The sequence below is a fragment of the Pelophylax lessonae genome, assembly GCF_965119305.1.
Source record: "Pelophylax lessonae genome assembly, chromosome: 2".
Classification (NCBI taxonomy): domain Eukaryota; kingdom Metazoa; phylum Chordata; class Amphibia; order Anura; family Ranidae; genus Pelophylax; species Pelophylax lessonae.
In genome coordinates this window covers 576,768,921-576,791,250 of record NC_138769.1, presented here as the reverse complement: position 1 = coordinate 576,791,250, position 22,330 = coordinate 576,768,921, and the positions used below count along the sequence as shown (strand labels likewise).

At 43.0% G+C, this 22,330-nt stretch overlaps 1 protein-coding gene across 1 annotated transcript in view; it reads right to left on the bottom strand.

Annotated features, from left to right (window-relative positions):
• PIP4K2C (phosphatidylinositol-5-phosphate 4-kinase type 2 gamma) overlaps window positions 1-22,330 on the bottom strand; it is a 159,596-nt gene that overhangs the window by 32,810 nt on the left and 104,456 nt on the right. The window contains exons 4-7 of the mRNA XM_082246261.1: window positions 19,426-19,572; window positions 17,979-18,125; window positions 15,217-15,255; window positions 5,243-5,356 (exon numbers count right to left, since the gene is read on the bottom strand). Coding sequence (XP_082102387.1) covers window positions 5,243-5,356; window positions 15,217-15,255; window positions 17,979-18,125; window positions 19,426-19,572 — 447 coding nt within the window. The remainder of the gene's footprint in view (window positions 1-5,242; window positions 5,357-15,216; window positions 15,256-17,978; window positions 18,126-19,425; window positions 19,573-22,330) is intronic.

The following is a 22,330-nucleotide window of genomic DNA, read 5'->3' as shown; positions in this document are numbered from 1 at the left end:
CCAAGTACACCACATCCACTGGTCTCCCCCTATCTAGCTCACAGCTCACTTCCTCGTAGAATGCTAAGAGATTGGTTTGACAAGATCGCCCATTTGTAAACCCGTGCTGGTTACTACTGATGATGTTGTTGTCTTTAGCATACTCTACGATATAGTCCCTTATCATCCCCTCCAAAAGTTTACATATTATTGATGTCAGACTGACAGGCCTATAATTTCCCGGGATATGTCTCTGGCCCTTTTTGAATATCGGAATCACGTATCTAGGTCCTTACTCCTTACTCCTAACTAGACAGAAAATAACTGATTTGCTGAGGCAGAGAGAGAGAGGATATACCCTCTGGGACTGCCCCTGGGGTGTGGCCAGAGCTTTTTAATTTCCTGTCTAGTCCTGCTCCTGTGGAGGCAACATAACCCGAAGGTGGTGTATCACCGAGGACTACGTCTGTCAATGAGCGCTAGAGAAAAGCAAATTTTTTCCAATAATAAAAACTGAGTTTGTATAACCGCCGCTGCACAAAAAAGGTGCGATAAAAATATTGCAATGATCTCCATTTTATTCTCTAGGGTCTATGCTAAAAAAAAAAAAATTTATATATATATATATATATATATATATATATATATATATATATATATATATATATATATATATATATATATATATATATATATATATATATATATATATATATATATATATATATATATATATATATATATATATATATATGTGTTTGAGGGTTTTAACCTGTAAACAAGTGTCAGAAAAAGGCCCGGTCCAGAAGTGGTTAAAGTATAGGAGGAACGGGTTGGGTACCTTATAAGGGCTCTAGGTAGAAGTGGGTAGAAGTGGTGGTAATGTTTGCTGCCAGTGGTGTAATTTTACACCTGGTAACCGATCTAAAACTAAGTGTTGAGTAATTGAGCTTTAGGGCCAGGTATGAAAAGTTTACACAGTAAAGCAAATACATTTCAAACAGAGCCGCTTTTTACAAAAAGAGTCAAAAATAGAGGAGAACCTTGTCAACACCTGTCCACGATGCTGGACTGCATTTAGAGCCCAGGCTTTGCCCTGGGTTGCACATTCACATACAGCACGAGATAAAAATAAAGTAATGTGCTTGTGCAGGATAAGCAGCTATCACATTCTCATATACAGTATGTGCAACCCAAATTGCAATATCTATATAGATATCACAAATAAACAACCTATTTTGCTTAGCTCTGAGGAAGGGGTGCACCCCTGAAACATGTCAGCTTGCCAGCATAGCGGGGTGTAAATGGAGCACGCACATCCTGGCCTTTATGCCATCTTCTGGTTTATTTGCTTTTATAAGTTGCTCTGTTTCGCTGTCGCTGTTTTCCAGTTCGTCTAAAAACACTTTTGTGCAAAAAGAAGGCTTTTTGGGTGCCATGGTCATTCAAAATTTTCCAGGCACAAAGCACTAAAAAAGCACAGGCAGGGCACTGGAAAAGTCACCTGGTGCATTCCTGTGGTGAAATGGCATGATACAGTGTAATCCGTTAGGATCACAGCTTTGTATCATGTCATTTGTGTTTTTACACTATATTCAAAATTTCTGATTTTATTGGATTGATCTTAAAGTTTGATATCTCCCCATATTTTTTAGTTTTATTACATTTGGGAGGGTTAATTTAGGGGTAGTAATATAAAACAGGACATCATCTGTATATACTGCTACTTTATGTTATTCAGGTCCCACCTTTACTCCCCCTATGTCTACATTATTCCGATTGGTAGCGAATAATGGTTCCAGCGACAGGACAAACAAGGGTGAAAGTGGACACCTTTGTCTCGTTCCATTGAACAATCCAAAAGGAGAAGAAAGGTCACCGTTTACCTTCACCGAGGTGATCGGGTTCCTATATAGTGCTTTAATCCATTGGTTCATCTTAGGGCCAATTCCTACAGTGTATCTAAAAAACCCCCAGTCCACCCTGTCAAATGCTTTTTTAGCATTTGACAGTAGCAGGTCAGGGGTTTTAAAACCTCTAGTTTTTTGTACTAAGTAACGTTCTTATCCCATTATCTTCCCCCTCTCTGTCTGGTATGAAACCTGTCTGGTCTGCATGGATCCATTCAAGCATTAACTCTTTTAATCTAGTTGCTAAAACTTCTGCGTAAAGTTTTATATCAGACTTTAATAACGCTATCGGCCTGTAGCTAGAGCACTAGGTAGCGCCCTTTCCTTCTTTTGGTATTACTGTTATGTACGCTTGTAATGATTCTACTCATTTACTTTCCATCTGCTATCCCATTCATACAAGTACATAGTTTTGGTTCCAATATTTCCTTAAACGTCGTATAGTAGCGGGTGGTAAACCCATCCAATCCTGGGCTCTTCCCTATTTCTGAATTTTTTAATGCTACCTTTATCTCCTCTTTGGTAATTGGTACCTCAAGGGCTTGCAGTCGTTCTGTTATTCTAGGTCATTTTGCCTCCTTTTTCTATATTTTTGTATCTTTTGTTTTCTTTTTTGTTCTTCATATGAACTGTTTTTGCCTTATTGTATATAAAGCACCGTAATAGCGGTGAAATGCTTTAGCTATTTTGGTTGTTGAATATACCATTTCACCTCTATTTTTTATTTTTTCAATATAGTTGATCGATTTTTTATTCTTTTAGTGTTCTTGCTAAATAATTCCTTGGCTTATTTCCCAATTTATAACTTTCTCTGGCGACTCTATTAAAGGCCCGTCTTGTCTCTTCTTCCAATATTTCTTTTATTTTATCCCTTTTTGTTACCAGAGCTTGTTGCATCTCCGCTTTATACTCTTATTATGCTTTTGTTCCAACTCATATTGCTGTTATTATTCTGTTTATATTAATAGCTCTTTTCTTTTTAGAGCCTCTCGAGATCAATACGCCCTTAATGTATGCCTTAGGAGCCTCCCACACTGTCGCATCTGATATAGCTTGGGTTTCGTTACACTTAATGTATTGTTCCAGTTATTTTCCTATCTTTTCCCTTATTTCTAAATCTCGTATGAATTCTTCATTAAGCCTCCAAATATCTGCATTCTTCTGGGGTCCTATCCGTTTTATTTTCAGGATCACCGGTGCGTGGTCTGAAAGTCATAATTCCTATTGAGGTATTACCAAACCGATTCTAGTATTCTATGTTAGATCATGATGTAATGCAATCTTGAGTACATCCCGTGCACAGGGGAGTGGAATGAATAATCCCTCTCCCTGGGGTGTTGAATTCTCCATGCGTCCAATAGCGGACAATGAAACAATTTTTTTCAGTACCCTAAGTTAACTATCAGTCACGTACAATGTCATGTACAATCCAAGTGTAGATTCATACAAAAATCAAAACCTCCTGCCAGAATCAATTTACCTTTTTTAAACTATCAATTTTTCTAATACTCTCTTCAAATTTTTGTTTGGGCAGTATACATTTGCCACTGTACATTCCATTCCCTGCAGTTGTCCCTTTAAAAATATATACCGCCCCTCTGGGTCGACCAACCAGTTAAGGAAAACCTAACATCCCTTGTCATACCAATTGCTACTCCCTTTGCGCTCTTATTTGTTGAAGCCCCATAAAACCATACCGGAAAGTATTTTGAGTATAGTTTTACATTTGTTTTTTGTGCTATATGTGTATTCTGCAGAATATACCAGCAGAGTAGCATCCGAGTTCTTTTAAAACCTTGTACCTTTTAATTAGCGTGTTTAAGCCTCTTACCTCATAGGTTATGAGTTTTAGGGTATTCATGTTGTCTCTCCTCCTCCCCCCTCCTGCACCTTACCCCCTTTTTCCTGCGCTCTCAGTCTACGACAGGTACTGAGACGAGGTCAGGAGAGACAATATCAACACGCAAATTTTGCAGAAAAAATTTATTTTTCCTAACTCTCCCCCCCCCTCCTCCCCCCCCAAAGCCAATAATCACCTTCCCCCACCCCCATCACCTCCCTTCCTCCTCCCCCCCCCCCCATCTTCCTACTGATATATATATATTTTTTTATGTAAGATTGACCAAGTAATGGTCCTGGAGTAGTTAATATTGTACCTGTTAGACACTCCTTGCCCCTCTACTCCTATACCTCTGGGCGGTGCTCTATACAGTACGCTCGGAGAGCTCATTCTCCCAGATTAGGGAGACGACATTAAGAGCCCAACTGGGTTTTCCCATCCTAAAGTCACTTACACCCTCCTTTTCTTTTACCTCCATCTGCCTTACACGGGTTGCTTGTTTTTCTAGGGCCCATTTATCTGGGCCATCTTCTTGCATCATGTATTTTTTGATTATTCCAGGACTTGAGCTTTCTTTGGGTGACTTTGTTGTCACTCCTCTTGCTGTCTTACCTCTCATATTTCAGTTGATTTACCCTGCCGCTTTGAACTCAGTTAGCCCCAGTGGTACCCCTGTGTCCCCAGTATGGCTGAACTAGTTTATGGGGTCTACCGAAGTATAATTTTTATACCTTGGGGGGGGGGGGGGTAGATCAGGTTCCTGCTACGGGAGTGACTCGGGGGGGGGGGTTCAGGAGTGCTCCAGGGATACTCCACCCTACTCTCTCCCCGTTCGGCTCCTCCTCAGTGCGGCTTCCGAGTCCATAGGCGATCGACCAGTCTCTAACCCGTCCCTTCCGTGGCTGCTCCAATCCGCTCAGAGCGCCTCCAGACACTGCCGAGGTCCAGCTGCCTCCACTTGGGTCTCTTCACCGGTCCTCGGCCGCCTTCAGCTGTCTCCATTGCATCGTGGACACGTCACTGCCCAGGTCTCGCATCCAGCTAATGCTGTGCTGCCCGGCTCGCTCAGGTACACCAACCTGTCACCCAATAGACCTTTCTTGGCCGCTGTATGTGAGGACAGACTATTCCTCAGGCCCCTTTGCAAGCAGAGAAAGGGACAAAAACTCTGCTAGGTTAGGTGAAGGGGGGTGGGGGGCACGGGGCGCAGTGTGTTCAGGGGGAATTCAAACATGCCGCTTCATGAGAGAATGGGATCCTGGAGCTCTTACTGTGAGCTCCACTCAAGGACCATGTTTAGGCTCCTCCCCCCCAACTGACAGGTGTTCAAAACCTAAGGTGTTCTACTCCTTTTCAATGTATCCAAGACGTAGAAAAAAAAAAAAAAAAAAAAAGAAAAGAAAACTACTCCTCTAGTGTGTGCTGCAAAATGTCAGTAAACAAAAAAGTTGATGTAACTTTTACACTTTACGCCACGAATACTATTAAACACCAAATCAAGGGGCTCAGCTACCTCTACATCACGCTTCAGTTTTTCCATGAATGTCTTCTTCTGCTCTTCATCAACATACAGTTTCTGACTCTTGTTTAAGAAATCCATGTCTTTCAGAGTTGGCAACTCTTTAATCTGAAGGTTAGGAAAAAAAATGTAAATGTCATTTAATTTTAAATTGGAGCTTCAGTATTAGACAGATTTGTGAACTGAATCATTCTACTGTCTTCCATTACAGAAAAACTAGAAAAAATACATTGAAAAGAGACCTGTACATAATGAAAATAGTAGGACCTGTGGACTAGGATCCCAAAACCAGATTTCCCAAGGGACAAGAATCTGTTGGGTGACGGTGTTTCAGCATTGGCTGAAATACTATATACAGCTAATTAATGCTTTTAAATAGCGTCATCTTATACTGATTATCTACTTAAAGGAATATTGAACAAATCAGACCATGTATGACCTTTATATGGCCAATTATGGATACAGACGTGTCATTTTTTTTGTAGTGAGCATGCTTTGTGCAAATAAACAGTTTGTTCACAAAGTTTTAGGTAGGTGTGAAGAAATGCTGTAAAATAAGAATGCTTTCAAAAACAGATTTTACTTTTATCAATTTATAAAATGCAAAGTAAGGGAACAGAGGAAAAATCTAAATAAAATCAATTTTTGGAGAGACTACCCTTTAGCTTCAAAGCAGCATCAAATCTTACACTTGCACAAAGTCAGGTATATATAAGGCAGAGTTCCACTCAAAAGTGGAACTTGCGCTTATCTGATTCTTCCCCCCACTCTGGTCCCACATTGACAGGTTCCCTGTCCCCAATTCCGAGGTACGTCAGCAGTTGGGCCCCCTCCTTCCCCTGCTGCTGGGGCAGTAAGAGAGCGCAGAGTGCTTCACGCATGCGCAGTAGGGAACCCTTACTGTCAATGGCAGCGGCAGCACCCCACAGCCGATGGAAACATCGGCTGGGGTAAAGACATCGCTGGATTCCAGGACAGGTAAGTGTCCTAACATTTAAAGTCAGTGCTACAGTATGTGTAGCTGCTGACTGTTTTTTTTTTGGGGGGGGGCGGCAGAACCCTGCTTTAAGGATTATAGTCCGGTGTATGATTGTATTGTTAGCCAATATACAAAGCAGGTGCTAATGATAAATCATTTCATATGTAGGTTGAAACAGTTATTAACTGAAACAGCCGTGTAGGTGGTTTGAAATTGGGTGAAGAGCAGCCGAATTCTGCTACTAAGGTGAGGTTGCAGGAGACAGTTTTGTGTCACAGGTCATACACCATGCAACAAGACACAAGGTAGTTATACTGCATCAGCAAGGTCTCTCTTAGGCAAAGATTTTAAAGCAGACTGGGCTTCAAGATGTGCTGTTCAAGCTCATTTGAAAAAGTACAAAGAAACGGACAACATTAAGTACTGTAGATGAAGTGGTCGGCCAAGTAAACGATGCAGCAGATGAACGCCACATCATGCTTACATCTCTTCAACATCGGATCATGTCCAGCAGTGCCATCAGCACAAACCTAGAGGAAACCAGTGGAACCTAGATACACCCATCTCCTGTCCAGAGTCTGGTCAGATGTGGTCTTCAAGGAAGAATAGCCAACAAAAAAAACATACCTCTGTCGTGGAAACAAGGGACTCAACTATGCACTACAACATATGAACTAGGATGCAGAAAAACGGCAACAGGTGTTCTGGACTAATGAGTAAAAATTTCAACTATTTAGCTGTAACAGGAGGCAGTTTGTTCACCAAAGGGATGGAGAAGAGACACTGAAGCATGGTGGAGGTTCCTTACAGGTTTGGGGCTGCATTTCTGCAAAAAAGATTTGGTCAGGATTAATGGTGTCCTCAATGCTGAGAAATCCAGGCAGATACTTATCCATCGTGCCATACCATCAGAGTGACGTATGATTGGCCCCAAATTTATTCTGCAGCACATCAATGGCCACAAACATACAGCCAATGTCATTAACCACTTGCTGTCGCAGCAGTGCCTATTAACGTTGGCAGTGTGGCTCTCCCAGGCAAAATCACGTTAATAGGAGTCATCTGCCTGGGAGGCCACTAGGGGGCGAGTGCTCGCCGGCATGCTACCGCCCTCTATCGTCAGCGGAGAAGCCAGTGTGGGTGTCAGGCGGCTCGATAGCCGCCCGACACCCTTGATCTCTCCCTGCTGACAGAGAAGGATGAACGGCTGATGTAAACACAGCCGTCTGTCCTTCTCCCTGCAATGATCACAGAGACCATGCGATCCTGCTATATAGGATCGCATGTCTCTATGATCATTTCAAAAGCCACCCCCCCCCCCCCCCCCCCAGTTAGAATCACTCCCCTAGGCTTACATTTAACCCCTTCATCACCCCTTGTATGGATTTATAACTTAATTGTTTGTTTTCAAAAAATCTCTAGGTTTTGCAGGCATTTGGATAATGATTCATTGTGAAAACACAAGCATAAAATGCAAGAACAGTAACTTCCTAATTGTACAAGAATTCCTACAGAACAAAATATGTAAATTGTGCAATGTTGAAATTTCAAGTAGTCCATGCTCCTTTAGTGGTACAGTTAATGAATCTTGTTACAAGCAAATATTGTCTCAGTCATTTCTAGTAACTACTTTAGGAGGCAGAAAATGAAAGCAAAAACTGTTCTTAGGCTCAGAAGCAATGAAATACCAACAAGGAAAAATTTTGAGAGAACCAAAACACAAAGAATTCTGAGAATGACAAGGAGGGAGTGGAGCTTTTCTATACTATGCAACATACCAAACTGTCTTGAATAAAATGTAAAGCGGTGTTTTTCTTTTTTTGTTACATATACAGTATGTGGAAACAAAATCAGCCTAAGGCTACATTCACACCTGAGCGTAGCGTTTTTCGCGCGTTTTTTTACCGCGATTTTACCGCGATTTTTGCGGCGTTTTTTACCGCGATTTTACCGCGATTTTTACCGCGATTTTTGTGCAGGCGTTTTTAGATTGAATAGAGATCAATGGAAAACGCCTGTAATCTGCCCAAAAAGAAGCTCATGTACTTTTTTGAGCGTTGGGCGTTTTGTATACAGCGTCAAAACGCTCAGATGTGAACAGGGGCCATTGAAATGAATAGGATTTGTCTTGTTGGGCGTTTTGAGAGCTGATCTTAGAGCAGAAAAACGCCCCAAAAACGCCCCAAAACGCCTAGATGTGAACGGAGCCTAATATAAATATTATCAATGTATATAAATACATACAAAAAAAAATCTTGTTCCTATGTATGATTTAGTATTATATTAGTACATGGAGGCAACAGTATTTTTGTTTTACATTGTGTGTAGCTTTGCAGCTACAGCTGTTTAGTGTTGCACAATGCACCCCCCTGCCTGACATATCTTATTTTAACAATTGTTAAGAAAGATTGCAGAAATGCTATAACAAATATGCTATAATTATAATACAACAAATATGGAAGACAAGCATGTAACATTTAAAAGCTACAGCAAAACTAAATTTTAAGCCGAAGTCCAGAAAGATACAAGCAAAAACGTGTAGCTATGTATTCATTAAAGGAGAAGTAGGGCAAAAGCCATTTTGGATATTCTTCTCCTGTCAGCCACAGGAGTGCACTTGGTTCTGCACTCCTGTGACCCCTTTTCAGCCACCAGCGGGCTAAAGTCAGCTGACGTCACTGAGCCAGGCCAGGCTCGCACTGCTTGGAGATGTGCCTTAAAGTGGTTGTAAACTCTTAGATATACACAGTGAAGTGAAGTGACGGCCCTGTGATAGCGATGAAATCCTCCTACTAAGTTTACAGGTTTATCTGCAGCCATTTTTCTTCTCTACATCAGTTCAAAGTCCAGAACTTAGACAGCATTTCTGAGTTTCCAGAGGCAGGAGGTGGGGACCTGATGTCGCACACTGCACGGTTCAGAGAGGGGAAATCTGTGTAGCCACACACAGCACACAGGAACGCAGGCACGGCTGAGGATATGAACCGCAATCTGTGTGCTGGAGGGCCCTCCCCCTTTCTTGTAATTGGAAAGCCTTTCAGCGGTAAGTGGTGCAGAGAAATGAGCAAAATCACACTCATGCTTCGGCTTGAGACAAGTAATCACTAAAGAAATATGTGCTTTGTTCATTTTTCATGTCAGAAGTTTACAACCACTTAACAGGGAAAGAATGGACCCTTAGCCTTCAGACTACAGCCTCTAACAATAAGTTGTCTGATTCACTTTTCAATGGAGGAGGGAGAAGGGAGGCCTTTGTGGGAATCTTCAGGAGGCATAGGGGGAATCCGATTTCCTATAAGGGGTAGTAGCTGAGAGTTTATCTCTCATAGTGCACACCACGCTCACACAGTGGACTGAAATTTCCCTAACATGTTTTTGAGCAGGACAATGAAAAATGGCTAGACTATAGTGTAAGGCAGAGGAGGAGGAAGGAGGTCTCAAGACAACTTTGTCCTTGTGCAACACCAAGCAAGATAGAACAAGGCCAACTGAGAAAAGCTCCTCACAAAAGGTGATAGCCACAAGAAGGGTCTCATAGTGGGCAAGGTCAGCCAAGGAAATATCCCTATTAGGTTGAAAAGGTGGCCTTTGAAGAGCCAAATGAAGTAGACTGAGATCCCAAGGTAAGACATGGGAATAAACAGGGGGAGAAATATGTGCTATTCCCCCGAAAAAAGACCTTAAAGAAAAAGACTAAGGTATGTTGGAACCAATGCCGAAACTTGTCCTTCAATTGTTCTTAAGGTCAAATATTGGCCAGGCCAGACTGGAGGAAGGACAGAGTAGGACTAGGATTACAGTTCCTTGACTTCCATCATTTAGGTCCAGGTGTAATGTTCAGCTTTACTAGAAGTTGACCTCCTAGCCTTCAAGAGTGTAGGGATGTTTAAATCTGAAAGGCCCTTGTCCCTTGGCAATGTGGCTTCAACAGCCATGCCAATAAAGTGGAATTTAGGGCTCTAAGCTTTAAATATGGAAGCTTCATGGGAGAAGAGGGACAGCCAACAATGAATACCTCATAGAAAAAATGGGGATATTTCTGCGCTAAAAAATTATGTGAATATTAAAAAATATATGACAATGTGTACAAAGCAGCTAGCACATGATCCACAGACAGTGATCAAAGATTACCAATAATAACAAAAAGTGCAGCGCTAAATATAAATGATGATAAATACAATGAAAGGAAATTTCATTCAAAAAGCATTGTTAAAAGAGCTTGAAAACATAAAAAAGTGACAAAGGATCCCAAAGGAAAGTCCAATATAAAACAAATCCAGGGATGTATATGTGGCAACAATCCTTCCTTCCTGTGACACACAGGGAAGTGTGCAAAGTGGGGACACCTCAGTGCTCAAGAGAAGCAGCTTACCAGAAAACAGTGGCTACTCAAATGAATGAGACAGCCTCGCCAGACAAAGCATAAATCTTAGGAACTCCAAAAGACCATAGGTAGCGCCGTGGAATGATAATTCCTCAAGGTAGCTCCGTAGTAATCAGATGGGAGTATGAAAAAGAATAGTACACAAGACCATAGCGTAATCCCGTATAAAAATAATGAAGTTTATTCAAAAAACTACTCACATAGATGAAGTACAAAAAGGCACAAGGAAAATGGTGGCTGGGGATTCAATAGCGGCGTCCCGCATGTATCCAGTCAGCATGAAAGTAATAGCCGGCTCGTAGAAGAGGCGTGTGGACGTTGCGTCTGGAATCGCCAATACCTCATAGAAAACTATGGGTGACATCACCATCCAGGCATTTCAGCCATTGTCGGCATGCTCTCTTCTATCTTAAAGCCATCCACTGGGGAGATCACATGACAGGACCAGAGAGCCCTAATAGGTACACAAACATTTTCGTTCTACACGGTAGTTATAATTAAAGTTAGAAGGGAGGGGGGCAGTTTTAGGCTTAGAGCCTGGAATACCACTTTAAGGCCTCATTCACATGGTGCATATTAAAGCATATGTTCTTGGAGAGCTGAGTTTAGCCGCACACGTGTTCCGTGCAGCCAGTCCCACTAACTTTATCTGGGATACAGCAGACTGCTCCAAATCTGACATCCATGCAGATGCACAGCCCCAAACACAGACAGTCAGACATGGAGTAGCATCTGCGTCCACCCAGTTTCTGCCTCCCAGCTGACATCAATATGACTGCCTGCATGGGGATGCACAAACACCTGTACTACCCCATGCAGTTAAACACAGCCCTCCACGGGGGTACGGTTTAGTACTCCCCAATGTGAATGAGACCTAAGCCAATGATTAAGAAGCAGGATGGAACAGGAGGCGTTTGGTACAGGAAAAACGGATGATCTGTAAAATTCCCAGATAGTCTGCCAAGATCTTGAGTATGTCTGTACATAGTCCTCCTGGTACTATTCAGTGTGATCAGAAGGCCCTCTTTCTCAATTCTGCAGAGTAGGTGAGGAAGAATCTGGAGTGGTCAAAAGGCATAGAAGAAATTGAACTGATCCGATGGTGTTACCCACTATGAAGGCTCAAGGTTCTCCCTGGACCTGACAACAAACCTGTCCAGTTTGCTGTTGAAATTGGAGGCCAAAAAAGTCCATAAAGGGCTTGAAAGATCTCTAGATGGAGATCCCATTCCCCAAGATCCAGACACAGATGATTTGGAATGTTCACTTGCCAATTTTCCACACCAGAAATGCGGAAAAAAAAAAAAAAACCTGGAACATAAAAAGTTTTGCCCAAGAGAAGATCAACTTCACTTCCTTTAGAGCAGCATAAAGTCTGGGTGAATGATGTAGGCCACGGCCAAGGCATTGTTGGATTGGACGGTCAGTGGTTACCTAGCCAATAGGGTAGGTCCACACGCTGATCGCCTATTTCAAGATGCAGATAGTGCAAATGAGATGGAAAAGGGCATTTGCAGACCTGAAGGAGCAAGATGAGTTTTCAGATCGAGAAAGGACCAAAGTCTTCCATTAGGGAACTATAAAGTTCAAGTAAAACCTTGAAATCACTCTGCTGGTATAGGGCTAATGATCATGCAAAAGCTGTTGAACAGAGCAAGTATTTTCTCCCAGCATGGCAGGGAAGAAGACAAGTTGGAGAGCATGAAGAGGTGAAAAAGGGAGTGTGCAAAACTCCAGTTTGTAGGCCTTGGAAAAAACTTTGAACCCAGGCATCTAAAAATGTTCTGGGACCAGAAGACCAACAGATGTACTCCCACATGAGAAGTGGACACACCCTTTTACTGTAGGTAAGCCTTGGATCCAGCCTTAGTTGCTTTGGAAGGCCATGTCACCTTACAAAAGTATGTTCCGGTCTTAGACTTACCATTGGAAGACTGAGAGGGGGAAAAAAAGGAACTTCCTAACTTGAGGAGTGGAAACCTGTTAATGTGCCTCAGAACCTGAATATGTTGACTGAATGTCACCCCAAGTCCAGAGAGGAAAAAGCAGGGCACGCAAGTGCAGTAACTTCCCTAAGAATGAGGTGGTGTATTTGCAGAAGGCTGTTTTGGTAGGCAAAATAGCGTCACATCAGGCACCTTCCAGCATGACAAAGGAATGGCACCAAACCACCAGTAACCCCAGCTATTCTGGTACTCACACTGCATTGCCAGAAGGGTCGATAGCATACCACAACCCAAAAGATAAAAATAAACTGGGCAACCTGGGATGAATGCTTCTACGCTGTACTCACCACTTCTGTAGCAGGAATCAGGGAGAATTAAGCCCTTTCTGGCGTCACCCTCCATGAAAGGCATTAGGGCTGCGCAACTTCACTTACCTCACGATTCGATTACAATTATTAGGGTCGCGATTCGATACGATTCCGCGATGCATCACGATTACTATGGGGACCCTTTTCTAAAGGGGGATCTATGGGGACCCCTGCTCTAAAGGGGGATCTATGGGGACCCCTGCTCTAAAGGGGGATCTATGGGGACCCCTGCTCTCAAGGGGGATCTATGGGGACCCCTGCTCTCAAGGGGGATCTATGGGGACCCCTGCTCTCAAGGGGGATCTATGGGGACCCCTGCTCTCAAGGGGGATCTATGGGGACCCCTGCTCTCAAGGGGGATCTATGGGGACCCCTGCTCTCAAGGGGGATCTATGGGGACCCCTGCTCTCAAGGGGGATCTATGGGGACCCTGCTCTCAAGGGGGATCTATGGGGACCCTGCTCTCAAGGGGGATCTATGGGGACCCTGCTCTCAAGGGGGATCTATGGGGACCCTGCTCTCAAGGGGGATCTATGGGGACCCTGCTCTCAAGAGGGATCTATGGGGACCCTGCTCTCAAGAGGGATCTATGGGGACCCTGCTCTCAAGAGGGATCTATGGGGACCCTGCTCTCAAGAGGGATCTATGGGGACCCTGCTCTAAAGGGGGATCTATGGGGACCCTGCTCTAAAGGGGGATCTATGGGGAGCCTGGGCCTGTCCTAAAGGGGATCCAGGGGAACTGAGCTCTAAAGGGGGATCTATGGGGATCCTGCTCTAAAGGGGGATCTATGGAATAGATCCCCTTTAGTGCAGGGTCGCCATAGATCCCCCTTTAGAGCAGGCCAGCATCCCCAGAGATCCCCCTTTAGTAGAGCAGGTCCCCTCATAGATTCCCCTTTAGTAGAGCAGGTCCCCTCATAGATCCCCTTTAGAGCAGGCCACATCAGGTTAGAAGAGTTACCTGATGCTAGTTGTAGTACCGTAGGCCCTGGTAAGGAGAAATGCTGGGCTCTGTAGTCCCCCTAGTTGTAGTATAGCAGGCTCTGGTAAGGAGGAATGCTGGGCTCTGTACAGAGCCCAGCATTCCTCCTTACCAGGGCCTGTTATACTACAACTAGGGGGACTACAGAGCCCAGCATTCCTCCTTACCAGGGCCTACGGTACTACAACTAGGGGGACTACAGAGCCCAGCATTCCTCCTTACCAGGGCCTACTGTACTACAACTAGGGGCACTACAGAGCCCAGCATTCCTCCTTACCAGGGCCTGTTATACAACAACTAGGGGGGACTACAGAGTCTGTAGTAGTCCCCCTAGTTGTTGTATAACAGGCCCTGGTAAGGAGGAATGCTGGGCTCTGTAGTGCCCCTAGTTGTATTATAGCAGGCCCTGGTAAGGAGGAATGCTGGGCCCTGTAGTGCCCCGACTTACCAGGAAGCAGAGCTGCAGCCAGTTGTGGATGAAGTAGCGGTAGGTGTATGGAGTAGGGCTCGGACAGGTCCTGGGTGATGAGCCTCATGTCGGGAATTTGGAGCTCGGACTAGTGCAGTGCATGGTACAGGCGGAAAGCAGGGCCTCCTCGCTCCCCTGCGGTCAACTCGGGCTGTCTGCTGAGAACCGCACCGCTACCAGAAGTGTACCGAGCTGGGAAGGCCGCGACTTCGGGCGACCGGGCTGTCAGAGCGGGCGGTCGGGCAGCAGCGTGCTAAGTGGGCGTGCCGTGTGTATCCCGGGGCCAGAGAGAACACTGATAGCTCCGCTCTCCTCCTCTCCCGCGCCGCGAGGAGGAGCTCCGTATCCCACAAGCCCGGCCATGTCACTTCTGTCCCCGCCCCCGGAAGTGACGTCATTAGGTAATCGATTATTCAACCACCCCGAATCGATGCAGAATCGCGAACGGTCGCATCGCGATGCATCGATTCGGCGATTATATTCAGCAGCCCTAAAAGGCATACACCTAATGGGCTCTGTACCAAGCGATCCACAGTTCCAGACATGTAAATCATCCTGTGCCTAGATCCCCATTCTGCCCACAGTAGGATCCAGTGAAAAAGCAACATTAGGTTGTCAGCCCTGCATCTTTCTTTAGGCAAGGCCTGGGTATGGTTCTACAAAGCATTGCCTGCCAAGGAGTCCACTAATCCGGAAGCTGCACATTGAGCCGCAGTAGCTACAGTGTAGGCAAGTGATGAAAATCATCATCTTGGAAAAGAAAAAAAGCCTGTGCCCTGTACTATACGATAAGGATTTTCTTTTTATAATCAAGCAATAATGTGTACTAAAAAATTACCTTTTCTTTATCACTGGCTTCACGAGACACCAAGGAGCCCTAAAGGAAAAAAAGTAGTAAATGAGGCCTTAAAACCCAAATAGCATCAGTTAATCGCTACCCCCCAACACTACCTGGTCAAATTTTCTTTAAATGCTAAACATTGACAGAGTAACAATCTGATCCTTGTTTAAACAGACATTTCAAATCCCTCAAAATAAAATTAGGCATTCCTTTCATATTTTGACAAATGTTATTTTATTACCCTCACAAGCTACATCAACAAAAAAAGGTACACAATGTGACACTGGGGTTTATCTGTCAAATGTTAAGTGTGAAATGAAGTAAATGCTACCCCAAAAGGTCTTTTTTAACCACTTGCCGACTGCCTAACGCCGATCTACGTCGGCAGTCAGCCCCTCACAGGCAAAGTGACGTAGGGCTACGTCACTAGCTTGTGAGGGTCTAGGGAGCGAGCGCGCGCCCCCGGAGGCGCGCTCCCGCTCCCGCGTGGTCACGGACCCCCCCGCGCGTGTGACCGGCGGACCCGATGTCCGCCGGTCACTCGGCGATCGGCGGGGGAGAGGGAGAATGTCAGGCAGCTTGTGTAAACAAGCCACCTGTCATTCTCCTTGCTGTTAAGACACTGATCACTCGGATCTAGTATGTAGATCCGTTGATCAGTGTCCTTACAGCTGAAGCCACAGCCAATCACAGTAGAAAGCACGCCCCTAGGGATACACACAGCCCCTCCCTCCCAAATAAAGTTAACCCCTTCACTACCAGTGTATTTTTACAGTAACAGTGCATATATATAGCACTGATTACTGTAGAAATGTCACTGGTAACCCCAAAAGTGTCATAAATGTCAGTCAAGGGTCCGATCTGTCCGCCCCAATGTCGCAGTACCGCAAAAAAAAAAAAAATCGCAGATCGCCACCATTACACGTTAAAAAAAAAAAAAACAACAAAAATGACAAAAATCTTTCCCTTTGTTAGTAAACGCGATAACTTTTGCGCAAACCAATCAAAATACGCTTTTTGCGATTTTTTTTACCAAACATGGGTAGCATAAAACAAATTGGCCGAAAAAGTTAAAAAATTTTGATTTTTACATTTTTTTGGGGGGGAATTTCATATAAAAAAATGTGAAAAATATTGCTATTTTTGCAAAATTGACGCTCTTTTTTTGTTTATAGCGCGTGATCAAAAAATCGCACAGGTGATCAAATACCACCAAAAGAAAGCTCTGTTTGTGGGAAAAAAAGGACGCCAAATTCGTTTAGGTACAGCGTCGCACGACCGCGCAATTGTCCGTTAAAGTCACGCAGTGCCGAATCGCAAAATACCCCCTGGTCGGAATGGGGGTAAAATCTTCCGGGGCTTAAGTGATTAACGTGCATTTGCTTTTCCATGCAGATGTGGGTATTCACACCGTGTTCTCTTTTAAGGTCTTTGCTTGCAAATACCTGGTGATTTTGGCAGTTACCAGATCCTGCTTTTGGAACCTGACCACACAAAAGCATGGAAGCATACCTATGTTGGTGTGATCAGTTTGCGTATCAAAGCTCCCTTCTTAGAGAAATAGGATATGGCACGCATTCATTTCCAATTTGGCCACAAAGCACTCAGCACTCCATCCCCACCCTGCAGTAATTCTGCTCTGTGTGTGCACAGTGAGGAAGGTGAGGGAGGCCGTCTTGCTACGGCTCTTGGGACTTGTAGTTCTGCAACAGTTGTAGGGCCACAGTTTTTATATCCCTAATGTAGATTATAAAGGCTGGGGAAGAGTTGTTTCAAAAAAGCCAAGCAGCTCTAATCAGAAAGTACAAGAAAAAAAAAAAGTGCTGGACAGAAAAAAAGCTGTGGCTCAAATTACAACCTCCTACAAAATGTACAAGACTAAGTCCGACAAGGTTGTTGCCCTGATTTGAGCTTTACTGTATAATACAGTTGGAATACCATACATATTCCAGGCAGCTTCTCTTCGCAGCTTCTTGGTGCTTACAGCTGCCCGGAAGCTAGCACAAGCCAATTATTCTGCATCATCGTATATAGTATTGTCTAGAACTCTTTCTCCACAGACAAGTTTGCCATGACCTTTTTTTACAACTAACAAATCTTAGGTGTGATGGCTGCATTCGTTTCTGTTAGGCTTTATTTCTTCTATTTCTATCTGCTGATCCAGTTTGTAAGTCTGTATTTAAAAGAAAAAGCTCTCCAGCAGAATGTATCGGTTACAGAAATGAGACAAACCATTTATCACTATCAAGGATGTTTACAATTATCAGTTTTTATGTGAAACCTGTATCCTAAAAGAATAAAAATAGTTTTCTGTAACTGCTTCCAAAGTATAAGCTGGAGTTTGGCATTGGTTTGTTAGTGTATCCAAGTACATCTAACACTACCCTCCCGACTGACAATGCGGTTCTTAAAAAAGGTGCTCCCTGCACTCTTTCATCCAGAATTCAGGAACTATAATACAGCAGGTGTGTTACTGACTAGATTACCAGGTGAAAAACGAGGGGGGAAAAAAAACTGAGGGGGGGGGAAAGAAAAAAACGCAGAAAAAAAAAAAGAAAATTAATCCAATCACCTCATGATTGGAAAACTGCAATACATTACATTTTTGGCATTTTTTTATTGCTTTTGTTCGGTTTGTCTTCTACCTCACCATGTTTGAGAGTAGCTGTTACCTTTGTGACCAAGAGACATTTAATAGTTTTACTAGAAACCTCATTTAGCAATAATAGGTGTGTAAAGGCCAACAATTATGCGTTTACCTTAAGATCATACTTCCTGTGGACTGTAAGACGGTGGCTGAACATATTTCTCATTACCAGCATATAAGAGTCTTCATTCTCTACACTCAAACGATACATCCCCAGAAACTGAGGTAAAAGCGTGCCTCCATGACATTTTACAATATGCTAGAACAAAGAGTGAAAGAATTAGAGACCGTTTTATATACACAGAAAAGTGCACAAGGGGGGGGGTTCTAATAAATGGTGAAATTATCCATTTCTTCCCTTCTTTCCGGTTACCAATTAAAAAGATAAATTAAAACTTATGTATTATAAAATGTAGCAACAATTGAAAGCCCTATATAGCCAGAGGTGAGGGGCGGTCACATTTTCATTGTTAACCACTTGCCGACCGCCGCACGACTATTTACTGCGGCAGTCAGCCGCTCCTGTAGGGGGCGAGCGCGCGCCGCTGGCGGCGGCACGCTCCCACCCCCGCTTGCTCCCTGGGGAGCCAGCGCGTGTGACCGGCGGCTCAGATGTCCGCCGGCCACTCGCGATCTCCCACAGGAGAGGGGGTAAGACAGTCGGCTGATGTAAACACAGCCGTCTGTCATTCTCACTAAAGTAATCACAGAGGGTATGCGATCCTACGTAGGATCATATGTCTCGGATTACATCACAAGCCACTCCCCCAGTTAGAATCACGCCCCTAGGGACATACTTAACCCCTTGATCCCCAGTAAAGTTAACCCTTCCCTGCCAGTGTCATTTTTACAGTACCAGTGCATATTTATAGCACTAATTACTGTAGTAATGTCACTGGTACACCCAAAAGTGTCAGAAATTTCAGTTAGGGGTCCAATCTGTCCGCCGCAATGTCACAGTCCCGCAAAAAAGAAAAATTGCAGATCGCCATTACTAGTTAGAAAATAAATAAAAATGACTAAATCTTTCCCGTAGTTAGTAAATGCAATAACTTTTGTGCAAACCAAACAAAATACGCTTATTGCGATTTTTTTTACCAAAAATATGTAGCAGAAAACAAATTGGCCTAAAATGTTAAAAAAAATTTGATTTTTACAATTTTTTTGAATTTCATATTAAAAAAAAATGTGAAAAATATTGTTATTTTTTCAAAATTGTTGCTCTTTTTTTGTTTATAGAGCAAAAAATAAAAAAAATCGCACAGGTGATCAAATACCACCAAAAGAAAGCTCTGTGGGGAAAAAAAAGACATCAATTTAATTTGGGTACAGCGTCGCACGACCGTGCAATTGTCCGTTAAAGTCACGCAGTGCCGAATCGCAAAATAGGGCCTGGTCTTTGAGCAGCAAAATCCTCTGGGGCTTAAGTGGTTAAGCTATATGCTATACATTTGGCCTGAATGACATTGAGATTTGGCATTCTGTTTTAAAACTAGGTTAAGAAATATAGTAAAATACAGTAGATACCATATAACCTACTATGATAAAGGTTTACGCACTTGGTGGTAATCAGATAAGATACTGTGCACATTCGCAACATCTTCACTGGATATTTCTTTAACTGCTAGGGTCTTGTCATAAGACAGAAGAAAGCGGCCGTTATGTGCTTCACTTTCACTATAAGGTGAACTGCGCGTTAAGGAAACCTGGGGGAAAAAGAAACATTTTTCGGTTTTGTATTTCACAAACTAGCAGTATAGCTAAACTTCTCTAGGCTCTAATGCAAAATATGGATTGAGGTCCCCTGCAATGCTATCAATATTAACGCTCAAAATGCAAAGGCCCCAACCAGTTGCAAAAGCTTGCTGAACTCCATTGACTCGGAAAAGATGAGGATTCACGAATCGGATATTTTTATATATATATATATATATATATATATATATATATATATATATATATATATATATATATATATATATATATATATATATATATACACACACACACACACACACACACATATATATATATACACACATACATAAATATATATATACATACATATATATATATACACATATACATACATACACACACACACACACACACACACACACACACCTACACAGTATCTCACAAAAGTGAGTACACCCCTTACATTTTTGTGAAATATTTTATCTTTTTATGTGACCACACTGAAGAAATGACAAGCCAGTATTACAACATAAAGACCCCAAAAACACCTCCAAGACGACCACTTCCTTGCTAAAAAAAAAGCTGAGGGTAAAGGTGATGGACTGGCCAAGCATGTCTCCAGACCTAAACCCTATTGAGCATCTGTGGGCATCCTCAAATGGAAGGTGGAGGAGCGCAAGGTCACTAACATCCACCAGCTCTGTGATGTCGTCATGGAGGAGCTGAAGAGGACTCCAGTGGCAACCTGTGAAGCTCTGGTGAACTCCATGCCCAAGAGGGTTAAAGCAGTGCTATAAAATAATGGTGGCCACACAAAATATTGACACTTGGTCCCAATTAGGACAATTTCACTTAGGGGTGTACTCTCTTCTGTTGCCAGCGGTTTAGACAATAACGGCTGCGTGTTGAGTTATTTTGAGGGGACAGCAAATTTACACTGTAAGCTGTACACTCACTACTTTTCATTGTAGCAAAGTGTCATGTCAGTGTTGCCACATAAAAAGATATAATAAAAATTTTACAAAAACGTGAGGGGTGTTCTCACTTTTCTAGAACTGTATATCGTACTCACATTAAATGCAGGTAAATGAGCAAGCAGTGCATTAGGGACCGCAAGACCCTCTTTAGCAGCGACTTCCAGGACGCTGTGCGAGCCAACCGCCGGATCTGCGTTCCAGTGCTGCGGAAATGATGTCTTGCGGCCCCCAATGCCCTGCTCCCTCATTTACCTGCATTTAATGGGAGTACGATTCTTATTTATAATAAAAGAAGTTATTTTAATCAGTACTTCACTATATTATGAAGAATTATAACATTGATGGATGTGACCCGCATTTGAGGCTGTATTGACCCCATTTGAACACATTGCATATATGGGAGAGATGATTCAGGATTAACCATTGAAGTGATCGGTACGCAGGATAATACCTGGCTGAGGGCATACCATAACAACAACACGCTGGTTACCCCTGCAGGGGTGCAGACTTCTGGTGAGTGCGGGAGATATTGAAAGGGGATCACTGGTTTCCTCACCCGGCACCCAACACCTGGATCACCTCGAGAGTCACCCATCAACTTAATACTTTATTCTCAAAACCACTTTATGAACTTTATGGACTTTTCTGCCCACTTTTTATAACAATTTTATATATTTATACTTTACCAACTTTTTGGTCCTTTTTTTTCACTTCTATTGGTCCACTTATCAATTCCATACTTTATTAGGACCAATTGCACTTGATCACTTTTTCCTTGATACCTATATGTTGCTTTTCACTATCACGCACAGATACAGTGCCTTGTGAAAGTATTCGGCCCCCTTGAACCTTGTGACCTTTTGCCACATTTCAGGCTTCAAACAAAGATAAAACTAATTTTTTGTGAAGAATTAACAAGTGGGACACAATCATGAAGTGGAACGAAATTTATTGGATATTTCAAACTTTGTTAAATAAAATACTGAAAAATTGGGCGTGCAAAATTATTCAGCCCCTTTACTTTTAGTGCAGCAAACTCTCTCCAGAAGTTCAGTGAGGATCTCTGAATGATCCAATGTTGACCTAAATGACTAATGATGATAAATAGAATCCACCTGTGTGTAATCAAGTCTCCGTATAAATGCACCTGCGCTGCGATAGTCTCAGAGGTCAGTTTAAAGCGCAGAGAGCATCATGAAGAACAAGGAACACACCAGGCAGGTCCGAGATACTGTTGTGGAGAAGTTTAAAGCCGGATTTGGATACAAAAAGATTTCCCAAGCTTTAAACATCCCAAGGAGCACTGTGCAAGCGATAACATTGAAATGGAAGGAGTATCAGACCACTGCAAATCTACGAAGACCTGGCAGTCCCTCTAAACTTTCAGCTCATACAAGAAGACTGATCAGAGATGCAGCCAAGAGGCCCATGATCACTCTGGATGAACTGCAGAGATCTACAGCTGAGGTGGGAGACTCTGTCCATAGGACAACAATCAGTCGTATCCTGCACAAATCTGGCCTTTATGGAAGAGAGGCAAGAAGAAAGCCATTTCTTAACTACCTCAATACTGGGCACTTAAACCCCCTTCCTTCCCAGGCCAATTTTCAGTTTTTAGCGCTGTTGCATTTTGAATGACAATTGCGCGGTCATGCAACACTGTACTTAAACCAAATTTATGTCATTTTTTCCCCACAAATAGAGCTTTCTATTGTTGGTATTTGATCACCGCCAGGTTTTTTCTTTTTTGGTGCACAAATAAAAAGACCGAAAAGTTTGAAAAAAAAAA